Source organism: Plectropomus leopardus, chromosome 19 (assembly GCF_008729295.1).
Source record: "Plectropomus leopardus isolate mb chromosome 19, YSFRI_Pleo_2.0, whole genome shotgun sequence".
Lineage (NCBI taxonomy): Eukaryota > Metazoa > Chordata > Actinopteri > Perciformes > Serranidae > Plectropomus > Plectropomus leopardus.
Window position 1 is genome coordinate 17286369 of NC_056481.1, and position 27216 is coordinate 17313584.

At 41.8% G+C, this 27216-nt stretch overlaps 1 protein-coding gene across 1 annotated transcript in view; it reads left to right on the forward strand.

Moving 5' to 3' along the window:
• The first annotated feature begins 1050 nt into the window (after positions 1–1050).
• Positions 1051–27216, forward strand: part of rhbdl1 (rhomboid, veinlet-like 1 (Drosophila)) — a 57471-nt gene continuing 31305 nt past the window's right edge. The window contains exons 1-5 of the mRNA XM_042508643.1: positions 1051–1546; positions 10660–10818; positions 21398–21622; positions 22571–22719; positions 22870–22982. Of these exons, the coding sequence (XP_042364577.1) occupies positions 1508–1546; positions 10660–10818; positions 21398–21622; positions 22571–22719; positions 22870–22982 (685 nt within the window). The 5' untranslated portion in view covers positions 1051–1507. The remainder of the gene's footprint in view (positions 1547–10659; positions 10819–21397; positions 21623–22570; positions 22720–22869; positions 22983–27216) is intronic.

The window sequence follows — 27216 nt, forward strand, 5'->3', positions numbered from 1 at the left end:
CACCCCCTGCCTCAACCACAATGCAAGCCGAAGTCGCCACCGGGTCACAACGCGGACGGCTCTTTTAGCTACAAACAGCTCCAGGGCATTTAGGGCCATTTCACTTTTTTTTTTTTTATATAAGTTAAGATTTATGTCCCCGCGCTGCTTCCTCCCCCTCATCGCCATTGTCCTGAGGAGGAGGGGTCACTGCGGATCTGTGCAGAAAGAAAACACTTTTTTAAAGGGGATTTCAATGAAATCAAGCACAGCCAGAGCCTGCCGCCCACATGAGCAGTAACAAGTTCCTTTTCATCATTATGTACGTTCTGACCTTAATGCTCTGCTCCCTGCATGCCAGGCTCTCTATTATGCATCAGATTAACATAAAAAGAGCCTTTGTTTTGGAATTACTTCTAATATAGTATTGTATTGAGTATTGTGGTTTTGTGTTATTGCCATGGTGGTGTTCATTTGAGCTCGTTGGAGGATCAGTGAGCCATCCACATAGTCTAATTTAATTTTATGTCAGTGCATGTGTGTTGGGGGTGGGAGTTTATTTGATTGTGCAGCAGTGCATACAATGTGCTAATGTGCCAGTGCTTCTAATTAGCACAGAGATGTAAAGGGTTGCAGAGCAGTGTATAGTTATTCTTTGGGGGCCATCAGTGTTCTTGACATCATCAGTTTTATATTGTTTCCCACGCCGTTCATCGTCTTTGTCTTCCGCAGCCCAAAAATGAACACAATCATCACATGGTTAGGATTTCACCATATGCGCTTGTATTAGTAGCTTGTTTACAGTGTGTGGGTTTGTGTGTGCATGCCTGTCAGTAACAGACCAGACATGTGTGTGGGGGGTGTCTGTGCCAGTACCAAGCGCAGAGCCGCAGTGGAGCCCATCCCCTGCTCCCTCCCTGAGACGCCTTACTTGTAGTGAGGAGAGGAGCCGCAGCCCACAGCCACTCCTCCCGTGTCTCTTATTGGAAGAGCGAGGCCGCCTCCCTCCCCTGCCTCATTGGTATGCAGGCAGCGCAGTGTGTGTATGAGGAGAGGGAAGAGAGAGAGCGAGGTAGCAGTCAGTGCAATGGGATAGAGGAGAGCGAGGAGGAGGAGGAGGAGAGTGAATGAGAGCTGCTGGATCTGCCTTGCCTGCGTGCCTGCCTGCCTGTCGTCTGCTGAAGCTGGGTTTACCGCCGCGCCACGCTGCACTGGCACAGAGCAGAGTCACGGCCCATTTGCACCACCGTCCGCACACTCAGCACCAACAGGGAGCCACACAGCACTGGTTCTTACCCCACCAGCAAGGAAAACCAGGGACAGAGCTCAGCAGGCTTTCTCCATCATCAAGGGGGGGACGCAGCAGCTACGAAAGGGGCCTGACGCTACAATTTAGGCACCAGCTGCTACCTCAACCAAATCCCCCTCCACCTTATCCCATCCTTACCAACACCACCACCACCACTCCTCTCTTGCTCCAACCTATGCCCTTGTCCTCGGCGGCTCCTCTCACCTCCCTGGCCAGTATATGGATAGAAGCTCCCTGTTTCAGCTCATACAAGAGCAGGTAAGCGAGTGAGCAGGCAGCGGCAGAGGTTTCTATGGTTACGGGCTCCTGGCCACCTCGCCGTCTATCCAGGGATTGAGACGTGGAGGCTGGGGGTGAGAGCTGATGTTAGGATTGATAGCAGGGGCTGTTTGCACGGGCAAAAATGAGAGCGTGAGACAAACACGACGGACGCAATCATCATGGAGCCATGCGGGCCCAGAGAATGTGAGGTCAGATCATGAGCCACAGCGGGGGGCGGCATCATGTCATGGTTTATGGGAAAGAGGGATGGAGGAAGGTGTGTGTGTGTGTGCTGGTTATGCTGTATGAATGGATGTATATTGTGGGTTATTTGGAGCATTCTGTGCTTGAGGAATGATGTAAAAATCACAAAATAATGGTTGATTACAGCTGCTGCATTAGCGTTTGCAGCAATTATGCTGCCTGTGCATGGATTTGTGTGTCTGTACATGTGCATGCTTTATGCCTTTCCTTGTAATTGTGATTTCTTGTGGGGGGGTTTTCTGTGTTTACCACATTGCCAATGTTACCATCTCAGGGACACAAGAACCAACGATGGTAAGATCATTCAGCTTTTTCATCTCCAAGGGTCGAGCAGCAAGGCAGTTCCTGTGAAGTCCAGGTCATGGTTTTCTTTTAGAACAGAAGCTGTTATTGGGCTTTAAACTTTTTTTTCTTCTTTTTAACCCTGCTGTTGAAAACACAGTTTTAGTTGCTGTATTTAGTCAAGTGAAGAATGTTTCTCTTGACATCTGGTTTCATGGAACCCTCAAACCAAACTGCTGTTTTTACTGTTCAACTAGATCCATATTTGAGTCGGTGTGGTCTACCATCTCCAAAATTAACAAGCCAATATGGATTTTAAGGCAGAAAGCAATGTCTATATTTGGCTAAGGGCTTTTTGAGGCCATATGTGATTTTGTGTGTGGGGGCATCTCCTGCTCTAGCTTATGTCTTACATTTCTAAGCTAAACATGTCTCTTGTTTTTTGATGATGAACTGGGGTTTTGGCTGACTGACAAATAGATCGGGCTATCATTTTGTCCAAGAGGGAGGAATCAATTATCTACTGCAGGGTTTAGGAGTCACAAGTGGCCCATCAGCAACACATTGATCAACACGCTCAGGAGCCTTGGGGAGATGTGTGTGTGTGTCTGTGAATTGTGCACAGTTGCATTTTTATGAATGTGTGTTTTCATAACAAGTGAAGGAAGCCCGTGTGGGTTGAGTGAGAAGATGCTCTGTGGCCACACTGGTGAGTCATATGCTGTATAAGCACTTCAGTGATAACAACAATTTAGTGATACCTCAACAACACATATTCCTTCATAGACACATTTAAATGCGGTATCAAAGAGGCTGACTCATCTGTGTCAATATCCATTTTCAGTGTAGCAGGTCCTTGGGCTGGAGATGAAGCCATCGCTTCCACGCTGTAAACGGCTGGCTGTTGTATTGATTGTGGGGTTTTCTGTGCTTGCGCCAGTGTGATCATATAGACAGTTTGCAAGGCCACAGAGCAGACTGCGGTCCTATTAAGCTCTAGTCTAGACCAGATCACTCACGCTGGCTGATGACGGGATTTTTTCTACCTTTGGGACTCCGTGCGGCGGCCTTTGATTTGGAAAAGGTCTCTCTAATTAAACTAGAATGAAGTGAAATCCGCCAACAGCTTTTGGACTCTGAACAGGCAAGCTTGTTTTTAACAAAGCCGACTACCTGTCTACATATTGGGCACTTTTAGCTCGTCTGTATCCAGAAAAAATGTTTTGCAGCGCATGCCTTTTTTTTTTTGCCGCTCTGGCATCCAGATTTAAATAGTCACTTTCATTGGAGGCTCCCCACAGTGTCCTGCAAGCCTCTAAGCAAATCCACAAGAGCACCTGGAGGTCAAGTGCTTTGCTTCAGGGCCTTTTTGGAGGAGACATTTGTAAAGGGAAGGGATTACTGTCTGTCACTGCTTAGTTTTTCAGTGTCTAGATGTTAAATACACATTAGATGCCAAACGAGCTAAACTTTAATGCTTTGGAGGTTTCCTCCTAAGTCAGGATGTGTTACCCCAGAAGAAAACTGGGTATGCTGAGTTTGCATGAGCACTGCAGGTATAAACGAGAGGCCATGTCACACAGAGCCACATGAAAATACTGCAAGGGAAGAGAAGGAGAAAGCAACAGTGGCAACATGAGTGAGTTTTTTTATTAGTCTTTGTCTGCAGGAGGTTGCAATGCTGACTCCGACTATTTCTGGCCTGTGCAGGCTTACACATATGCTCAGGATCAGAACGTGCTCACACACACACACACAGACGCACTTTCTCTGATAGTCTTTCTCTTGCAGCACCACTGATAAGGCAAGTTGATGGTAGGCAGCACTCGACCACTAAAGAACGCTATCATTAGGTGGTGAATAGCTCCCTACGTGTCATTCAGTTCTTATCAGGCTTATTTATATCCCTCCCATAAGTACTTTGCGTTTGGAATGCTATTTTGACACATTTCTGTCAAGTACAGAGAATAATGCTCTTAAACACTGTCCTCTTTCATCATTCTTTGGTGCTAATTTGCATTGAGCTGTATTTGAGAATTCCTGTGGCTGTTTGTACTGTGTTTAAATGACAGGAAATGTAGTTGGATGATTGTTTGCATCAAGAGAAAATCCCTTGGGTGTCAACTTGAGGAGAGAGTGGTGTGGATCTTTACGGCCATCACGTCACAGTGCCACAGTGGTAAAATTTTAGCATAATGACGGCAACAGCAGGGCAGAACGTGCATTGTGATAATTACAGAGTTGGTGGCCCAGTTGTTGGTGAACACCAGTGAGTCCTGAGGGCAGCCAGAGACGAATCAAAAGGGTTTTATCTAATGTCATGCAAATATGCTCTGCCCTGTAAATGCCTCTGCCCTCTGCAGATACACAGCCCCGTTCAGGCTCAACAGTCTTGTTCACAGAGACCAAAGTAGTCTGTTGCATTGGCTCTGTGCCACGGGGTTAGTCAGTGGGACTCATACCAGTGCTGGTCTTCCAAAGCACAAATACTGTGCACTCTACAGCTAGAATCAACCTTTCAAGATCTGTTGCTTTTGATGTTTGATTTATGTATTGTATAAAGGAGAGGTGTAAGTCAGTGCTTTATCTTACACATTTTCAGTATGTGGTGTTTGGTTTGACTGTAATGTTTTTTGTTTGGAGTAACTGCCCTTCAGTTGATTTTCTTAATTATCATACAGAGCAAAATACTTAAAATTCCATTTATCATCTGGCTGGTAATTGATAGAGGTGTGTACAGATAGGGATGCCTCAAGTCAGCTTGAGCCCTATTCAAAATAAATCCCAATCTGAATATTTGTGGCTACTTATATTCTCAATTAATTGTCAGACTTGTAAGAAAATAGATCAAAGAAAATGAAGAACAAATAAAAGAACAGAAAATAATAGAAAATCAATCAATTACCAACATTTTCACTAACTAATTTTCTGCTAATGGACTAATAAAATTAATTAGTTAAGTTTTATCTTAGTGTTGTTTATTTGGATCCTATTTGTTTTCACCTAAAGAACAAATACTCTTCCAGGGGCCCATGTTAAGAACATTAGATTACCTTTACCATAGGAAAAGCAGGAAGAACTTACACCTAAAATCAAGAGTAAAGAAACTGGTTTAAAACAATTATGATTGCAGACATGTGAAAGACACACACAGTTTTTAATTACACTCATTGAGGGAATATGTAAATGTTATATCAAAATATATCACGGGATATTCAATACCCAAGAAATGCAATGTTATGTATCTTGGAAATACAGTTGATTGTGTCATTGATATTTACAGATATTATTGCATGCAAAAAGCCAATAACAAGAAATCTTTATAAGACTGAAAAACCTTACATAGAACAATAAAAAAAATTGGTTTATATTATAGAAAAAATGACCTATCAGCATAGAGTAAGGCAGTTTTGTTTGATAAGTGGAAGAAATGGATAATTTTTGACACAGTAATTGGTTAATGGATTTCAAGATACTGGATATGAATATGCCCCTCTTTGATTATGGACAACTGTAACAATGAGCAGTTGGCTCTGTCTTCCTTTTTTGTTAGTTTTAATTTCCTATCTTTCTGAGTGACTGTTTAGAAAATCTTAAGCTAACACACATAATACTTGTGGCTATACGCATAAATAAATACTCAATAACATTCATTTAAAGTGTGTAAGATTTAGGGCATTTGGTGCAGAATGTGACCAGCTAAAACTTCTCTTGACTAGAATTTTTTCAGTGTTTGTGTGGAAGGTTATTATTCAGTGCTAAATTATCCACAGAGGTCTCGTCCTCTCCAAAACAAATGGACCATGTGATTAAAATCGCTAAAAGCACTGTATAAAACAGTTTCAGTTTCGCTCAGTGTCGCTCGTCCAACACATCCTTACCTATGCTCACCCTTTTTCTCTGATAACACACAAACATATGAGAATACTTACAGGAAGCTCCTAACTTAGCCTAAACATTTCTAGTAAGGAATCCTTGATTAGAAGTGATTTAAGAAAATTCTCAGTGCCACTCTGTGCTAGGAGGGGACACACATTTTCATCTTAGTGAGGAGGTGTGGTTGACCTCACTGCTATGACAAAGTGTTTTAACAGATGTGATTGGTTGTCACAGTCATGCCCTTTTGTGAACTAATGTTTGGTCACCTTTTTCTCCAATAACTTTATTCCAGATGTTCACATGAGCCAAACTATCCGCAGAGGTCTCTTTCTCTCCAAAACAAACGGACCCAAAGATTTAAACCACTAAAAACACTGAATAAAGCAGTTTCACATATAAAAAAAAAAACAAAACAATGTAACTCCAGCACTGCATTTTGGCTTCTTACTACGGTGGCCGACAAAGACCTGCACCCTATAAAATTAAAACAGTTCACTCTAAGGTAAGGAGAGTACAACAGTTCTTATTTTCAGGTAATCATACACTAAAGATAACATACTTAATGTATTATAATCAGTTTCTGCCAATATATCCCTCTAAATCCTACAAAATGGACATTTAAAAAAACAAAAGCAGGAAAAGCCAAATGTCAGATAATAAAGGTGAATGGAAAGTGTAACCATAGGAATCTTTCTCCATATTCTGCCTACATGATGTGAATGCAGTGTTAGCTGCAAGTCTGCTTGTACTACATACAGAGGTCTTGGTTGTGTTTCAGTCCTCTACTGGTAGGGTGATAGAACTGGCTGTGTTTCAGCCCACTGGCTGGACGTCCATCATGGCTGGGTTTTGTGGTTTGTTCATGGGCTGGAGGGTTGACTCTTGAGCCCCTGTGAAACAGACTGATAAGTAAGTTGTGGACTTGTGTCAGTCGGAGTCGCTGCGGTGGAGGTAATGGAGGTCCTGGGGGTTAACACTGAGATCATTCCTCTGCAGTCAGCATTCCACTCTTCTTTGCTCTCTTCCTCCTCCTCGTGCTCATGTATACATTTTCATCCCATGTCTTGTCCATCTCCTCCCACTTACTCTTGAGCCAGCAGCACCACCTTCCATCTATAATCTCCTGCCCCGCCTCCCCTTAGATGTAAAACCCTGCCTTCGTCTTACTACCAACCCGTTCTTGTCTCGTTGTTCTCTTTCCATCCATGTTGATTCTGTTTTTCCTTCCACTCTGCACCCTTCCCTCCTTTCATCGTCTCTTTCTTTCCTCCCCTTTTGTGTCTTTCCTTTGCCTTTCGAACGCCAATATGTGGGGGGGGGGGGGGGGAAGAAGGGGGTGACACGCAGGCGGCTGGTAACCATAGAAACGCATGCAGCTTGTCAAAGTGTCGCCCTCACCAGTGTTGGATCGCTTCAATAACTGCTTCCCTCTCAGCGTTTTTTCCCTCCTTCTTCCAACCCTTTCTTCTCTCCCTCTCTCCCCCCTTGTTCATGCGCGTCACCAGCCTGCCCCAGAAAAAAAAAAAAAAAACGCTCTTCTTGCCAACCCTCATTCATCTCAGTGTACCTCATCTTGCTAATTGATAACCCTAATTGGCTACAAGAACCAATCCTCCACCTCCTTGTATCCTCGGCAGACAGTCTCCCCTGTGTAACGTTCTTTCTGAATAAGGTCAGACTGCGGAGGGAATAGTATCTGTGCAGTGTGACAGCTCGGCGTCAACACTTGGTTTGCGTAAATATGCACAACCATATACAGCATGCCTGTGTCTGTGCTGCTGCTGTATGTGTAGTGATGTGCTGACATATGGAGGCTGACAGTAATCAGACGTCCCCAGTGTGGCTCTCTGTTCCCTCTGTCAGCCTGGGCTGAGCCAGGAGCACATTAGAATCTGATCTATCTCCCCTCAGTGGCAAGTGGATGCAGAGCACTGGAGTGTGTCACAGCCCTCTTATAGGAAAGAGAAGAAGAGCCAGACTGCCGGGTTAGGCAGACGCGCAGAATAACAGACAGAGGCAAGGCGTTTTTTATTCTCTGTGCATCCCTGTTTCATTTCATGCTGTCTCTTCTCGCCTGTCTTTTCATACCTTCTCCTCCTTCTACCGTTACTTGAACTTCATCATTTTTCATTTCTTTCATTTCATTTACCGACCAACCACCCACCTCATTTTCTCAGCTTCCACTTTTACCCTCTCTGCTGCTTTCTTGTTCTTTCTCTCTCCCCCTGTATTCCCCACATGTCATCCTGGTGCCCAACACATCACAAAAGCTGGCCGTATCTGCACCATTTTTGCTCAGTGAGCCTCAAGGGGAGAACAGGGCCGTGTTTTAACAAACGTCCATGGAACACACAGTTAAGGGGATTATCTAAAAATAGACCTGGGCCCATTTTCTTCCCCATCTTGGTTTGTTTTTGTTCACAAATTTGCTTTTATATGCGTTGCAGACTGCCTTGACACTACAGGCTGTCAGGATCTGAGAGTTTAGATGATGTGTGAGGGACAAAGACCAAAAGGGAGATTGTCAAGTATTGTATGGATTTTTTCCTTCATATGTTCACAGACCTCACTTAAATAATGTACATGACGTGAAGTTTAGGGAATATTGTTTAAGATTGCTTAAACAATGTTCACATTGCTTAAACTTTTCCTGGTTAGAATTCCTTTGGTGTTCATTGCTCAGGGCTTTTATTGGGAGCCATATTATCCACAGAAGTCACTTCTTCTCCAAAACAAGTTGACCAGGTGATTGAAATCAATAAAAACACTGAATAAAGAAGTTTCATGTTACAAATTAACATGTCAGCGATGGGCTGCTAGCCCAGCACCTGCTTACCTTTGCTCACTTTGTTTTCTCTGATAACTTACGATCCAGGGGCTGTATTCACAAACACTCTGAGAATACTATTAGAGACGTCCTAACTGAAGGCCTGTGTCCACATAGCATTTTCTTTCCTACACAGTGGACCTTTAATGACTTAGAAACAGCAATGGTTATACACATACAGAATCTTGATAATATTAGTTAAAAGCCATTGTTTATGCTGTTGACTCATGTTGGTGTATACAGAGCATTGTTAAAGTATCATAGCTAACAAAATCCCCTCGCTGCATCAACTAGCAGTGGGAAAACACATTCTGAGTCAAGCGTCATCAAACTTACCCATTAGTTTCTGCCTCCACTGAGCTCTTCCAGGTGAATAAATACATACGTTTTCAGGGGAGTAAAAAACAGATTAAATGGAATTAAAAGGATGCTTGTGTTCAACTGAATGACTGTAAAAACACCCTGGAAACAGTGCAAGTGGAAGCAGAGGACATACGGTAAACACATTCAGAAGGAGATACACGCACAAACACCGATGGATTCCTGGATTGATCCTCAGCTCCTCGGTTGAGCAGTAGAGCTTTAAGCTCTGAGCCCCCCGCAGTAGGGACTGACACGGCGCAGCGTGGTTTAATGCTGCTTTCCTCATGCAGCCGATGAATCGCCTTTGTCTAACCATGTCAGAGCAGGCCAGGTCCAGACTAAAGCGGCCTAGATGGGATTCTTCTCGTGGACTCATGACATGGGCAACGATGATCCAGCACGACTGACTCCACACTGACGCAACATCTGAAAGCTCACTCCTCCCCGGGGCAACAAAAGGCTGTTGGTTTACTATCTGAAACCTAATGAGGCTGTGTTAGCATTCAGGAAACAGTAAAATGAGAAGCAGCAAGGGCTCTTCTCATGTGGTCTCTTTGTACTGCTCCAGTTTGTCCTTAGGCGCATTTTCACAAATACAATCAGATGTACTAAGGAGAGCTGGCATGAGGAATTAACGCTCCATTGCAGAGCAATCGAATGCATTTAAGAGGAGAAGGTGAAGGAAGAAAATCAAGTAATAAGTAGGTGAAGCTGCCGCCCAAAAAAATAAAAAACCCACATTACATAAACCAAGCGTAGATAGACACCCTATACTTTACAAGCAGTTTTTAAGCGGGCGCTATTTTAGACGACTACACTCAGCCGTTTTTATGACACTCTCCCGCTTAAATCAATTACGAGGAGCAGCGCTGGCATACAGACATCAGCAGTAATAACCCATGGGGCTGTGGGTCTCGGTGAGTGAGTGGTGATTAAAAAAAACCCACACTGACTGCAAGTTGCAAATGTGACCAAGGTCGGACTCGCACGGTCAAACGAAGCATCCGCTCTAAAACAAAGACTGAAAAGTCAGCCTCTTTTAATGCTGAGGGATTTTTCTTTCCGGGAAATTGCAGGTTACTGCGTATTAGAATGACACGTCTTCTCATGCAACAACAGCAACAACCATCCTGCTGTTTGCTTTGACAGACCTGCTCCTTTAATGAGGTTGAATGGGGCTTTTTCTGTAGGCAGGTCTAATTCTTTCACATGCATTATAGTGGCAACACAGTTTAATTAAAACTGGTGTCACTGTCTGAGCTTATAGCTTCATCCGTGTAGCTCTCATTTGTCTTTATGAGTATCTTGTGTCCCTGTGTATATATATGTCTCAGCTTACTGATGCATTCTCCCTCAGGGCAAGCTGGCACTTCATCTCCGCACTGCTGCTTATTATTAAAAGTCATGATGCATAACAGAAATCTTCAATACATTTGTTATCAGCAATCTTTATATCCCTGAGATCTCATAGTGGAATGTTTTTTTTTTCCTCCAGCTGGACCCAGACAACACCGGTTTCATCGCAGTGGAGAACTTCACCAGCTTGGTGGAGCACCATGAGCTGCAGCTGGACCCGTCCAAACTGGACATGCTGTTAGCCCTGGTCCAGAGCAATGAAGAGGGACAGGTGTGCTACCAGGAGCTCATCGAGCTGGTGAGTGGAAGTCAGAACCGCACGTACACAGACACATAGTTACGCAGAGGGAACTCACTCGAGGCATTTCGTGTCCTGCAGCACAAATTTCCACACACATGCTTTTGTTGGATTTCAGAAAGGTTACAGAATTGATCCAGACAGAACCGGCAAGCTCTGCAGTGGCGAAAATTGACTCGACCATTCAGGTCGTTGTCCTGCAAAAAAGAGGATCAATCGTTGCAGTTAATGTGTCTGTAAATCCAGGCACTTAACCTCACAGAGCCATGCACAGCAAGTACTACAAAACACCCACACCGAGCTGACAGTCACATTGTTTAAACAACACATTTTTATTTATCATAAGCGTCATTATTAATGTATTTGATAGAGTAACAGCAACACGAGTGATACTGCAGGAATATGCTTTGTATACCGATGTGAGGACAGTGTACTCTGAATTACAGCTGCAGATGCCTTTTTCCAAAGCAGTTTTGTCCTTTGCCTCTGCTTTGGATTCACCATGCTCTTTATTTTCTTCCTCTTCTTTTTCTTTGCTCCCTGTCTCTTCACCTCTCTGTGTTTACAATTGCGCTCCTATTAGAAATTCATTTAAAGCTGTTATACGTGAAAGGCTGATTCTCTCCAAGCACATAGATGAGCACCTGCCTTCTGATCTGGGCACCGCACTGGTGTAAGCGGCGAGATTAATTCAGCGCAAAGCAATTCCTGGCACACTTTAATTTCCTTAAGCTCATTTCCCCTTCTTTCTTTCTCTATCTGTTTATCCTTCTCTTTCTTCTTTTTTAAAACATCTTTTTCACGCCCTTTTGAAATGTGCTACCCACAGTTCGTAATGAAGGCCACATGAGGCCACTCAATTTGGAGCAGGTCCCATTTCTGAGGTCCCTTCCACTACAGAGAAATCAGTGTAGAAGAGCTGCTCCTACAGTGTAGCATCTCTTTTACTTTCTTGGAAATGTACAGCTACTTTCCTCTGCCATTTTTGATGTTTTTTTTTTTTTGTTTTTTTTTTATCCATCTCATTTCAGTGCATTCTCGTCTTCAACCCTCTCTTCCTCAAGCCAATGTAATATTATCCCACCCTTTTTTTGAACCTGCCTCCTTGAACCCTCCGATCTAATTTCCGTCTCTTTCATTCTACACTCGTGAGCATATGTTAGGTATGAAAAAAAAAAAACTACCTCGCCTCGGAAAGCATCAGGGAGACACTTTTAAAATTGCCCATCAGCCAAATGCAAATTGCCTTCGATTAGCCCAGCATTGGTAGTAGCAGGCAGTAATCTGAGGTAATTTGAGAACGCCCAGCCTCACACAGATATCGACCTCCAGGTCTGATTGTAAAGATTTTGTCTGATACACACATGTGAACGCACACAGGCCATATCCACACCGTTCCGTGCATGCATATGATTTGCATATATACAAACAGTTTCAAGCATTTTATTATTAATTAATGCAGCCACCCACTTCCTCTCTGTCTGACTCCTCTCTCCCTGATATACACACACTGTCTCTACTGCAGACAGACTCTCATTCATACACATGAGCACTGCCAGGACAGATTTGCTGACTAATTTAGAGGATATTCGAAATGTTGATGTGAATCTGGCCTCCTGCCGTGCAGCATGTGACGCGTGAACTCTGCAGGTTCGGATGAGCTCCAGGCTGCTGCTCAGAAAGTGCTGCATGTAGCATGACATTTTCAACCAGGTCATCAACGAATACCCGCGGCCTTCTTTCTCTCCTCGCCTCCTTTCTCTCCACTGCTCTCTGACTTTTATCATTTTCACCTAAATCTCTGCAGTTTCCACTTTTTCTTTGGTCCCTCTCTTCCCCCTCTCACGCCTGTTTTCCCTGCTTTTTGTCTGTCCCTTCTCTTCCTCCCTCTCACATCTCTGTATCTCAGGCAGATTTAGAAGTAGCACTCTGCAGTGTGTGACAGATGACAGTTGTGTTTTGATTTGGAAAGTTCAGCGCTGCCATTATATTATAGCCAGTGCCTAAAGTGTGGTGTCTGTATTGATTTGTGGTCCAGCCTCGATTGAAGGTGGAACTCCCCTGCAGCGTATTAAAATGAAAGTGGCGAGAATGTGTGTATCCTCGGTTTGTGCTTTTTCAGCCCACAAGCTGTTGCGATGTCTCTCAGTTGTGTTTCTTAACGGGTGTGTTCGACATTTTTTTGATTTGTTGTTCTACATTCGCTCAGCGGAGCCTTGAATCCAGGCTGCTTCTCTCGACCTCAGTGGGTGTAAATGTGTTTGAATCGCACCGTTGGGCAACAGCTTCTATGCTGTCTAAGAGTGTGTTTGAGTGTGGGTATGTGTGTCTAAGTACAAGACTCGTTCATGTTCGACCCATCTTTCATGCAGGGCGATCTTAGCCGGAGAACTCCATCAGTTCAGCCAGAGGGGTGAATAAGTAACACTCTGCTAAAACCTCTCTTGGGGAACTATACACATACACACACACACACACACACTCACTCTCATATACACTCACAAAGAGTATAGGTCCGTTTCTGACTAATAATCCACGTCAGCACAAAAATCTGACACAGGAAGCCAACCTGCACACATTTTACACGCAGTGACATGTTTACGCACAATTACACACAGAGATTATGACGATGCAGGAGGCTGAGAGCCACCCGAAGAGGCAAAGTTCACACATGGCGGAGCTTTCGGGGGACGATTCTGTGATAAATGAGTATCTGCTAATCTGAGGGTGAAACCTGAAGTCAGATATATTCCTGTGCGTGTAACTGTGCGTATCGATTTCTTTAAAGAGACTCCTCCGATGTTATCATGTAACAGCTGTGTAACTGAATAAGTGTGTCATTGTTTTCCTGCAGGTGGTAATTTAGCTAATGTTCGAGATCCAAAATGGCTACCATGGTTAATTAGAGGGCGGAGGATGCCTTTTAGAGATTATGGCAGGGGTTTTCTTTGTTCAGGTTGGAGGATTTTAAGACTGTTGCTTTGTGCCCAAATGTTGCACTTACATTTTCTGTTCCCTCAGGAGGTGTAGTGAGATCAAGACCTACGTAATGTGTTGTCACATGTGTCATTTTTGTCACATTTGAAGCAGTATTGCAAGAAAGACAGCACTCACAGAGAGCAGTTACAGTTATACACCACTTATACAGGCCCACTGAGAGACACTCTGTAGCCAATATACAGTATTTTAAAGTTTTCAAGTCATTTGAAGTCACATTAAGTGCCCACAGTGCATCATTCTGTCTCCAGGGACACAGATGCTACCTATCAACATCACATCCCACACACCAAACTCCAGCCAAAGCTTTCTGTTTTAGATGGATTGTCGACTAAAAGTGATGCACTTTGCTTAAGTGTCCTGGAGTGAAGTTTTTTTTTTTTTTTTTTTCTCCTCTCCAAGTTTTAGCACCGCAATGATTAAACCATGAAGGAAGGCTGTGGTCACAAACTGCTGGGGGGAAAAAAAAGGTGGACTCTCATTTTAAAAGGATTTGGGCAAGAAAGAACCTTAGTATCTGGGTCAGGGTAGAATCAGTGAGGCTGAGATCTGCAGTGATTTAGATTCTGCTGTAAGAGTGCATGAGTATATGTGTCTGAGAAAAAGAGAGAGAGCGAGCGAGAGGAGGGTTTGGTCCTTTGTATGACTCACAAATTAGACAGTAAACGGGGATAGTGACACTGTTAGCCCGGTGGTGGTGAATCACTATGCGAGCTCTGTTAATTGGTGCAGCCTTTTAATGTTCTAGTAACGATAAATGATTTACCGTGTGTGTGTGTGTGTGTGTGTGTGTGTGTCAATGAATGTGAGTGAAAGATGGCCGCCACCATGAACTGAGCAAAATCAGAATAATTCATGGATTTTTTTTTTTATCAGCAGTGCAGACGCCCGAATGGCCTTTAAACCACCTTTTTTTAAATTGTTATTACTAATTAGTATTGAGCTGGGAAGTATTGACCATGTGGTTGGCTAATTAATCCATCAAGGACAATTGACTAAAGCTGAGAGCAGCATGTACAGTAGGCAACATGCAGCTACCAAGAGGAGGAGGATGGACGCTTGCTGTTTGACACACACACACACACACACACACACACACACACACACACACACACACACACACACACACTCACAGACTGCTGTCAGTTTGGCCCATTCAGCTGTCTCCAAAGGGGAATACTATCTTTATCTTTGTGCTTTAAGCCTCAGCATCAATTATACGCTGGCAGCCGTTGCCTCGTCAGGAAACTTCCACCGTTACTGATGCGCAAGTCAGAGGTTTCCACCCCCCTACAACGCTTTATGTGATGACATGTGATTTTCGGCAAACCTTGCTCTCTGTCACTCCTCTCAGTGCGTTATCTTGTGTTTTGGCTGCTCATGTGTGCCTTATTGTCTGTTCGCCGTCTCTCTCCTGTCGCCACTTCAAAAGGCTGCTAATGCTCACTTTAGAGGCGGCAGTCCTACATGTCAGAGAACGCGAAGCAGAGTGATAGCTATGGTTAGCTGTGTCTCCTGACAGCAAATTTTCACAGAGGCAGTATGAACGGAGGAGAATACAGTGTGAGGTGGAGAGGCAGCAGGTGTTGTGTTATCAGGCCAAACACAGATGAAACTCCAAAAGTCAACAGAAGTCAACAAAAGACGAAAACACAATTACATTTACATCCCTTAAAGGAGACCTTTAATTGTTAGACTTTTTTTCTACAATGATGGATGATCATATTAAATGTGGCCATGGTTTCAAATACTGAGTTAAACGTGTGTAAAAGTAGTCCATGTCAGCAAAAACCTCAGGCTTAAGACTGTCTAACTACTCTGTTTCCAACAGTTTTTCTTTCTTCTTCTTTTTTCTTTACATTGTCATCTCCCTCAGTCACAGTACAGTAATGTCAGGGAAACGTGTAATCTTGACTACCAATGTTATTAAATTCTCCACAAATTTTTGATCATATACTTGCTGGAACTTGTTGGGTGTTAAAGATTTTTGGTTTAGAAGCATTTATTGTTGATCTGTGAAAAAATATTATATTACTAATTTCAAGACCATACAACTGCAACAAAATAAGTGTTATGGTTGTGTATGTCAACATAAATGTAACAGCTCCCTGCATTTCTTTTGATAAGTTACAAACTATTGGAAATTCACATACATATATACTATATATATATATATATATATATATATATATATTATATATATATATATATATATATATATTTAATAGTTTTTTGTTGAGCCACGGGCATCATGTAGGTCCATTTATGGCGGGTTTATAACAATTTTTCCTGGTGACCCCAATTCCTGCATGCATACGTGAGAGAGGAGAGGTAGAGACAAACTTTGTGCTGCTGCGAGAGAAGCTGCTGACTGAGTTTACTCTGAGCTCTAAAGGAGGCTGAAAAATCTGGAGTTGTTCATAAAACATTTGTGAGTAACTTGCAAATTTTGCTTTTAGCCAGGCTTATTGTTGCCGTATGAAACCTAATGATATCATTATGTCAACAAGTCAAAATATTGCCATTATTACAGTATTATTTTTTCTTATCGTATTGACCATTATACCAGTATTATCATGATCAATATGAGATGGGACTCCGCCACCAATCAGAGCAGACAGTGTTTTTTCAGGAGGGGGTCTTAAAGAGACAGGCACTTAAACGAAGCCTCCCAGACGGAGGGTGAATACGGGTTTTTCCAGCACAGACAGTATAGGGAGAATATAGTGAAAGGGCTTTTTTGACCGTAAAAGCATGTAAATATGTTCCACCAGAACCTCAAAATACACATATGAACCTGAAAATGAGCAAAATATGTCCCCTTAACCTCTCTCTATTCCACCTTTTTCTTCCTATAAACACACTTTGTCCTTTTCATTGTGAATTTAACAATATGAAGATATTTAGAATAAGAAAGGAGATGTCTCACGTTCACTGTCCAGATTCAGAATCGAGCTCACCCAGGCAGGCATCTCATCTTCCCGTCTTAATTTCCCCCTCTCTGCCTTCTAATGTCCCTCTATTCCTCTTCTTCTGCTTTCACTCCCAGCCTCAAGTATAGTATAATTGCATTTTCCAGGCCTGATTTCCATACTAAATATGCATCCCTCCATCTGTGGGAGAGCCAGCAGCCCAGCTCGACATCGTTCTGGTTATCAGTGTGCAACAGGCCCCTCACACCCTCACTGTACAACCACCAGTGTCATAATTACCCACAGTTTGGGTAGTTACCACTTCCTGCTCTGCTAACTTCCAAAAGGGATTAATAATCCCCCCCACCCCTGTTTTTTCTGAGTGATTTCTTGAAAAGGAAAAAAAAAAAGGCAGCTGCTCCGTTTGCAGAGCAATCTGTTCATTACTTCTTCATTATTTGCTCATTTATTTTCAGCCTTTGTCCTCCAGTATATTTAGCTCATTAGCTTTTATAGATATTGACCCATAATTTCTTTCACCGTGCCCCCTGCTGTGTCCACATATAATGAGTCTACAAGCAGCAGGACCTGGCTAATGAGTGGTGTACTTAAATGGTGGGTTGTACTTCCTACAGGCCCCCTCTGGAGGTTTTATTACACTTCATATGAAACTGCCATATTGTCTGAGATTACTATTATTAGAAAACTATACATAAGGTCTGCTGTTGTAGATTTATACACTTGCAGCTGCTGCCCACATGCCCTCTTTCTCTTGTGCTGCTTTTCCTGGCATCTCATTGTCACATCACATTATAGCACATATTTTGATTTAGAGATAATTGCACAGTCAGCCAGTTTTCCTCAAAGGAGCTGTATTGTTTTAGCTACACCAGAGACGTCAGACATCTGGTGTTGCCACTGAGTATCAGCCATGAAGTAAATCTTACCTGTGAAGCATGCGCGCTTGTTTTCCATAAGGAAATACAGACATTACCTTTAAACGGATCCCTGCTGTGGGGAGCTGGTCAGACAGTATTTTCAGTGGCAGAAAAGAACCCTCTGTGTGTGCTGTTATCCAGGCAGTTCTCTGCCACGGCTGTCAAAATAGTGGCATTTGGATAGTTTTCATCCTAAGCCTCTATTAAAGAACTTATCAAGAGTTGGTCCCGCTGGCCCGCAGCCTGCTGCAGAGCTCCTGCTCACTAAGCAGACCTGGAGTCTGTGATAACATGAATACACACATACTCTCCCTCTTTCCACGGATACTTCCTCTTAACAAAGATTTGCTTTTCAAGGGCAAAATCATTTCAACAGCCTATTTGTTAGGGTGTCTGAGCTGCAATCAACCCTGCCGGCAGTCACGCTCACGTACTGTCTAAATCAAAAAGCACTTATACATTATTTAAGTTTCTGATCAGTCATGAATATTCAGATGCAGTTCTGTCATCTCTCTTGTGGCAAAAAAGGAAACACCAGTTGTTTATATGTGTAACATGGCTGAATATTAATATTTTATTTGCTGCTGAGATATATGAAGAAAAAGACATTTTATTCTAACCCCCAGTCTAGTGTAGATGTATCAAGCACTAAGCTTTTTATACCTCCTACGTCCTGAATTAGTTATTATGAAATCTGCCTGTTTAGTGGCAGTTGAAGGTTTTGCTCTTATTAATTTTAATGCACTCAGCTGACATAAAGGCAGTATTTCTACCAAACATAGTGCATAATGCTTTCACTGTGAGCTATCTATCTTTTTAAAGTGAGCCGTTTTAAGATTTTGATGAATCATTTTTGTGTGAGAAACTGTCCTCTAGCTTATTTCTATTCTGAACAAGTGTTTTCCATCAGTCAAAACATGCAAAAATAAAAAAGGATTCTTGAGATCTTGAAGTCACACATAAATTATTTTTAAGTAAATGCATTTAAGGTAGCAGGAAGTGCAAAAAAATAGAACCATTAAGCATGAATAGCAAAAGAGAAACTTCACTGTTCACAGAAGGGAAGTCAGACGAATAGAAAAAGCCCATAAAGTAGATAAGTGTCATTTCTTTCCCCTGATTATTTGATATCATAAAAGTAGAACTTACATAAACCCTCATGCTATCCCTTGTGTAATCAGCACTTCCTGAATGTTGGCTTCCCATCTAGGCTGATTAGTCACACTGATGAGCTTCCCTCAGTTCATATGAAAAGAAGCTATCTGCCTTTACTGATATTTTATCCAGTTAGCGTGAAGAAAGTTATGGATTTAATTGCTAAGAATGAAAAATTCAGCGGCAGGCAATGATGAGATCCATTCGTCCTGGTGAGGTGTGATGCTTGTAAAATAACTTGAGACCAGATTATTGCAGAAAACATTAAGTCATTAAGTAGCAAAAACAAACACAAGGAGTGAGCCGTCTGTTGATTCCATAATGTCACAATAAATGAGTCTGTCAGCTGGAAAAAAAGAATGTTTCTCATTTATTCTTAAAGATGTTTAGTGAAATACAGTAATTTGTTCTGCTGATAAGAGATTGATGAGAAGACTGACACAACTCTCATATCTGTCTGTTAAACTGCTGGTGATTGGTTTAACTAACTTGGATCATTTTTCTATCAAAGATCATTTTTCAAATTGTTCCATACTCTAGGTGCAGAGAACCTTAGAAAGTTTTTTTTTCCAATTCACTACTCCAATACTTTGGGCACAAGATTCAAAAAAAGTCCTGCAAACAGAGATTATAATTCCATATTTCATATTTAAAAGTGAAGATAATCAGGTAGGAATTTTACCAACATTTGCTTTGTAAATATAAAATAAATAGAGTGAAAAACAGCCTGGCTCTGTTCAAAGGTAACAATACCACCTGCCAGCACATCTAAACCTCACTAATTAACTCATTATATGTTGTTTGTTTAGTCTGTACAAAATCAAAGCTTAAAAGCAAGTTGTGGTTTTACAGAGGAATATATGCTAATTACGTGACAATTTCTTGCCCTAGAAATAACTGCCTGCCAACCTCAGCTGCAACCTCACAGTGATTCAAGACTTCGGGAAGTAACACACATCACATGAGAGGGGGTGCCGTAGTGCTGAATATCAGCACGCTGTGATTTGTTTGTAGGGACGAGTCTACGGACACAAAAGTTTGTTCAGCAGGGGAGTAACTGATTACAAGTAACATAGTTGAATATTTAAAATTCAATGCCGTTACAGTTACATTTTTAATTGGTGATATTCTGAATACAGTTACTGTCTTTGAAAAACACGACGCGAGTGTCAGTGTGATATATATATATATATTTTTTTTCCATTAAAATGTACTAACTGTGAAAGCTCTGCAATGGGATGAGAAACAGCTGATTTGTGTGTTTGAAATGAGTTATTATCTACACAATACCTCCTCATTTAATTTCAAAAACTTGAATAAGATGCCAGCTGTCTGATGTGAGATCACCAGGAAGCTGACGTTTCTGGTAAATGAAACATCGCTAAAAAAAACCTATGAAACTACCTACTGTCATTTTCAGTAAATATCGGAATATAAAAAGTGTTTTTACCACTCTTCATTTCAGTGGTAATATGTTCATTCGAGCGCACAGCTAATATGTAGACCACGTGGTTTGTTTACATGACATAACAGAAGTGCATATTTAATGGATTCGCAGAGAGTGGACAGAGAGGGATGTTCGCTTACTGTTAGGACACAGTGCAAAATTCATGAGGCGTGCATTTTCCATTAAGAGATAATAAAAAAAGTGTGCAAGTGTGCAATGCACCTGCCACACGACAATAACAGAGGAGATGCACATCAAGGATTCTGTCGTGTGTTCTTGGCATGTAAATATAAGGCCCAGACAAACTAGCATGGCAAGACAAAGTAATCCAAAGTATTAAGAATGATGTTACTTAGTTTGAGTACTCAATATGTTGGAGTGGTATGATGGAATATGTTACAAATAACATTTTTGGGCATGTATTCCACCGTGTATAGTGGAATACATTGTAAAAGTAACCCTCCCAACATTGTTTGTTTATTTAATTACTTTTTTGGCTCTGTCAACAAAAATAAGTCTGCAACTGGACTGTTGCCAAGCAACACAAACATTCCTGCACACTATCCCACTGCTTTGTGTAAACTAGGTCTCCAGCATTGACTGTAGGGCTGCACATTACCACAGACCATCATATACATTTATCTGCATGTTTACATTTATTGTGCAACTAGTGAAATATGAGTGTGTTGACAGTTGCTTTGATGGCATACTTGTGATACCGATGAACATATTGATTAAGAGTTTGATCAGACAATATGTTGTGACATCCTCTGATGTCATATGTGCATGCGTTACCTGGAGATCTGCAGTAAAGTATTCAGGCTTCTTTGCCTCCCTTTACTCTCTTCTGAGGACCATTCATTCTTTAATTCACATGTAAATTGTGGAAATACGGTCAGCTTTTCAGTGCAAATTTCGTCACAACGACCCTTAATGTTGGCTAATTAATGGTTAACATTAACAGTCAGATCACCTGTAAAGCGGAGTAATAAATTCATACTTCATAGTCGAATTTGGAGGACTAACTAAATGTTCATCCTACCTCTGAGTTTCATTTAAGATCCAAGCAGTTGCCCACAAGATATTGCACTGAACTGAGAATGATATATATTTTACTACTTTTTCCTCAGATGAGCAGTAAGCGCTCCAGCAGTTTCCGACGGGCTATTGCCAATGGCCGCCGCACGCTGCAAAGGGAGATCCTGCTGGACGAGACGGGGCTGGGTCTGTACAAACGTTTTGTCCGCTATGTGGCCTACGAGATCCTGCCCTGTGAGACGGACCGTCGCTGGTACTTCCACCAGAACCGCTTGTGTCCCCCACCGGTCTTCATCGCCATTGTCACCATCGTACAGGTGAGATTTAGGAGGTGACGTCATTGACTTGTCAAACACTAAACTGAATGTGGACTACTCTACTAATGCAGCCCACTGATTCAAACATTCCTATAGTAAAACATGGGCTGCATTATTTCACTTGAGTATGTGCTAGTAACCCACAAACCTGCCTTTAGACTGCTCTGTTGGCTCAGTCGTTTGCTTCAGACCCACTGAAAAGATTTTCTGCCTTTGATCACACGCTTTTCCTGTGAGCTCGATATGAGCTGGTAACCCATTTGGGAGTCAGGGGCTTAGTGGGTGCATTTAATGCCATTTCTCCAAGCTGAAACCCTCAGTCAGCCTGCTTGCTGGGATTTTTTTTTTTAAAACACTGATTTTGGAACTTAGAAACCAGGTCAGAAAGCACCCCAGTCACCACAGTGACATTAAATTACCTATTTTGTTCATTTGGATAAAAGAAACCCTGAAGCCCTCACAGACCACTGTTGAATTGTTGAGGCTTAAGTGGCGAAAATAACCTACAGCTTCCTCACAAAACTTCATCATTTCCCCTGAAATCAACATAATTCAAAAGGAAAGAATAGCCAAGTGCTCTTATAATGCCTCCGAATGGCATTGATTGGTCTGTAAAGACAATGAGGATGTGATAATAACGGTTCACATTCATTTTAATTCACAGAGACAATGAGTCATTATTCTATGAAAAGAAATTAATGGAATTGAACCAGATGTTCCTTTTTTTTCTGCGGGCAGTAATTGTCTGCACAAGTCTAATAAGCATCAGCTGAGGAATACAGAAAGAGAAGAAAACGTCATGTGTCTTTCATAAAGCACAATGGGTTTTGTTTTGCAGTGCAGTTGCCACCTTTGTACCAGCAGTCTGCAGATAGAGAGCATGTTGTGGTTATGTCAGCAAGAACTGACAGTTTGAACAGTTTGGTGTCTTCTCTGTGTCTGTTGCAGATTATCGTGTTCATGTGCTATGGCATCATGCTAAACAAGTGGGTACTGCAGACCTATCAGCCCGACTTCATGAAGAGCCCACTGGTCTACCATCCCGGTCACCGTGCACAAGTGTGGCGCTTCTTCAGCTACATGTTCATGCACGTTGGGTACGTTTGCAAAACTCCACCTCCTTCACGATGATAATGCAGAACTGGTTTTAAAATCTGATTGGATGTTTCAGATGTTGCACAGCTATAGGAGGAGTTAATATATCATGGTTTCATTGGAATAGCTCTCTCTCTTTGCTCTCCCCTCAGTTTGGAGCAGCTGGGGTTCAATGCTTTACTGCAGCTAATGATTGGCGTTCCTTTGGAGATGGTCCATGGCATCTTACGCATAAGTCTGCTTTACATGGCAGGAGTGCTGGCTGGTGAGTGTCTTTTAAAGAGTTTTGCTTGGGTTCCAAAAGTGGATGCCGCTTCTACAGTGGCCAACAAGGGCAAGTGTGCTACAATGGCCCAAAACAGTTCCATTAGGAAAAACGTGCTGCAGCTTCAGAAACGATGCCAGTTCAACAACACATACAAAAATCTGTAACATAAACAACAGAGATGCTTCAGATGGAAAAAAATGCACTGCAGAAAGCCAAAACAAATACATTTACGGCAAACACGCTGCAAATACAGAGATGATACAAAGTCCAAAACACACCAACTCAGAAAACAAATGCACAGAAAAACTCAGTATATCCTGTAAACAAAACAAAAGTTCTATACACCCCATATATCTACTATGGGGTCTGTGATTGTGGTCAGCCTGTCATATATGTTTTAAATCTTTTCAAATAATTCTATTGATCAATGTGGCAGTAAGTGGAATAGCTTGATTTATTTTGCTATGTGAATCTTTTGCTGTTTTATAATATTGTAAAAATCTAAGGCCAAAAAAAGATTTTTTTTTTAAAAGAAACACATACCTGTAAAAAAGAATATGTACCTTTTTATGACACATTTTTATTTTACTTTTTTCTTGCCTCAACATTCAAAACTCTCTGTCTTCTCAGAAAACACACTCTCGTCTCGTCTCGTCTCGTCTCGTCTCGTCTCGTCTCTCTCTCTCACTCTCTCTGTCTCTCTCTTTCTCTCGGGTTGAAAGTCATCTGCTTGTATGTTTGTTTGTTTGTTTTTTCGATCAAAGCTTTCTTTTGTGTTTTTGAATTGTCTATATGAAGCTGCAGAGTGTCTCCCCTAATGAAAATGTCCTGGGCTTTTGTCGGCCACATTACGCTTCACTGTGCTGTGCCTCAAGACATGGCCATGGATTCTGCAAGATTTGTTACTTTCTATTGTTCTACCGTATATTTTAATGACATTTCACCACATGAAATATGAGCCAGCTTTTGAGTAAACCACAAAGAAACAGATTTACATTACATTTGCAAACATTGGAATGGAAGAAATAGGAAACAATAAGGCTGCAGCTGGCATGATGGCTCTACTTTTGAACAAAACAAAAGAAATGTGCACTGTTCATTTAGAGTTAAATATCTATCTGCTAGTCTGCATAGCCTGAAACTGCTGACTTTTTTAATGAGTAATCATGAGTTAGGCCCATTTTTTTCTACCTTGATATTTATATTATTTCATATACTGTATGTCAGATATTTTACATCAGTGTTAGTTGTTTTTTTAGTTAAGATACAGTCCAACTACAGATAATCGAGGTGTCATATTTCGGCTGAAAAGTGTATGTGTGTTGTGTGGGGTGGGGGGATCTCTGAATTAAACTACGCAGTGATGTAGCACATAGTCATTAGCAAAGGTTCAGACAGTTGGAGATGATCTGCACTGCAGTATGGATGCTGCTCTTCCTTTTTAAAACAATGACATAAACAGTCAAGGCTGTTTCTCTGTTCTGCACTGCTGTGCGTGTGTGTGTTTGTGTGTGTGCGTGTGTGTGTTTTTGCCAGCCCGCAGTATACAGTATGTGTACTGACCTAGTTTGTTTTTTGTTTCATTATTGTTTGCACAGTCTATTACTCCTATTAATGCCATGATTTTTGTCTTGTTGGCACCTTCATCATTTATCCTCTCAAAGGTCTTGTATTGCACTTCATATATGCTGTATAAAAACCAACAGTTACTTTTAGCATCAAATGTGCCTCCAGTGAAGCTGAATTTATTATCATCTTGTCCTCAAGCTGACATCCATGAGTAGTCCATTTGATAGTTTGATAATAAAACTGACCCGACTGGTGGCCCAGGCCTTAAAAAAAAAAACCACACAAGTCACCAAACCGAATGCAGCAGAGTGACTCACGGTGCCCAGAGGTCGGGCCGCAGCGCTCAAGTCTTTGTTGACAAGAAACCTCATTAACTTTCATCCTCCTCCAAGCCAGTTTGGAGATTGGAAATTTCTAAATCCGTCCTGATTGCTGGATGTGGTTTCTGACTGTGTTTTTTTTTTGCTGTTAATGCGTATTTTCAGAAGTCATATCAACACTGCTGCATAAACCCCTTTCCCCTTTCATCTTCACTGGGAACAATTTCTGTCTTGGATCTTGCAAATCTCTTGCTAACCATTATTTGATTACTGTCGAGAGCAATAACCTAATTCATATTGAGTTATATTCATTCATTTTCAGTAACATGATTTTTATGCTTTCTTTTGTATGTGACTAAAAATCCAAATTCTTTATTTTCTCTTCCTGTCCTCTATCACACGTGCAGTAGTAAAATGAAGCTAATGCTGCTCTGACTCCCCATGCTGTGTAACAACCAGACCCCAAACACACTCACATGCACACTCGCTCTTAACACTCATGAATTATTGTCGCTTTTTTTTTTTTTTTTTGCAATGATGACAGAGTGAGAGAAAGCAAGGGACTTAGAGGAGGAAAAGTGGGCAATGGATGCAGGGTTTCTCTCTGGGGAATTAGTTTAAGTGCAGTTTGAGATGTTTGGAGTTTTAAGCTGCAGCCTGAATCAAAAAGGAGAAGGAAGCAGTGAGGAGATGGTGATATCTGTACCCCCAGAGCCCACGGTTTAACTGCATTCATTAGGATTTCCATGCTCGAGTTACATTTTAGTGATCAGAAATTACGTTTGTGTAGAACTGTAGTGTAGTAGTGTGTGACTGTGCATGGAATTGCATTTGAATTTGACTGCATTTAACTCTCAGCACAATATAATAAATGATAAATGAATTCCTCCTAAACAGTGAGAAAGAGCTGAGCTGCCTCACGGTCACAAAATGATGAACGACTTTAAGCAGCACAATCATTTCACCTACTGATTCTGGTTGATGGAGTGGAAATTTGAGCTGTGCTGGCACAAATGTTGTGATCTATTGGAAAGTAGCCCATTTGAAAGCAGGGTTGTGAAGTGCACCTGGATTCTTTCTGTGTATGTCTGTGTGTTTGGAGTTGGGGAGGAGTCAGTGAGGGTAATGACAGTTCAGTGGGCACCACCACTTTCATGTGAGATCTCAGACGAAGGCCGCTGCTTGGGCTTTGAGCACAGCAGGAGGGTTTCAGAAGATTCTCTTCTGCCATGAGCTACACTGTTGGTGAGGATGACATTGTTGCATGGAGCGATTTTTCATTTTATCTAAGTCAATATAATGAATTTTAAACTCTAGTATTTTTCAACCTGGACCCTATTTTCCCATGTTTTTCTGTCTAAGTGACAAATGGGAACAACAATTTTTGAAATTGGTCTAGTATTGAGTGAGAGCGCTGTTGCCGGCAGCCACAAAACTGGCTTCAGTGTAATCTTTGGGACAACAGCAGACCATCAGTGTACATCCACTAAAAGTGCTTGTTTTTGCCACTGACAGGCTCGGACTGTTATCATACGTGGCCAACAACATTATGGAAAGGACTGCTCAGAGACATACAACGTTTTCTTTACCTTTTGCTTGATCTGGTTTATCATTGTCTACCCGTAACAGCCCAGCTTTTTGTTTCTTTGTCAGACACTTATAGTGACAATTGCAGCCTGAAAGTGGCAAAAACAAGCACTTTTAGTGGAACTATATTGAAGGTCTGTTATTGCCATAGTGGTTACATTGTAGCCTTTTTTGTTGCTGGTGGCTGCAGTCTTGTTGTCAACACTGCACCAGTTTCAAGATTGTTGTTTCCATTAGTCACTTAGGCACAAAAACATGGGAAAATATGGTTTGGGTTGAAAAATGGCTGGCAACATTATAGAAATGAACTTACAGAGAAATAAAGCGTTCTTTACCTTTCGCCAGATCTGGTCTGTTCGTTTCTGTCTTCTTGCAACAATTCAACTCACGTGACTTCAGAGCGAAACTTCTCCTTGAGTGAGACTTGGATGGATGCAATAACAAACAGACCAGATAAAGCAAAAGGTAAAGAAAAATGTTTTGGTTTTTTTTGTCAGACACTGAGAACAGTCTGAGCCTGTCAGTGGCAAAAACAAGCACTTTTAGTGGACATAAACTGACAGAGTGCTCTTGACCTGAAGATCACATTTCAGTCTGTTTCATGGCTGCTGGCTGCAGAGCTCCAGTTCAATACTGGACCAATTTCAAAAACTGTTGTTCCCATTAGTCACTCACAGACAAAAACATGGGCAAAAAGTGTTGAGGTTGAAAAATACCAAAGATCCCCTTTAAAGTGCATCTTTGAGTTTTAAGAC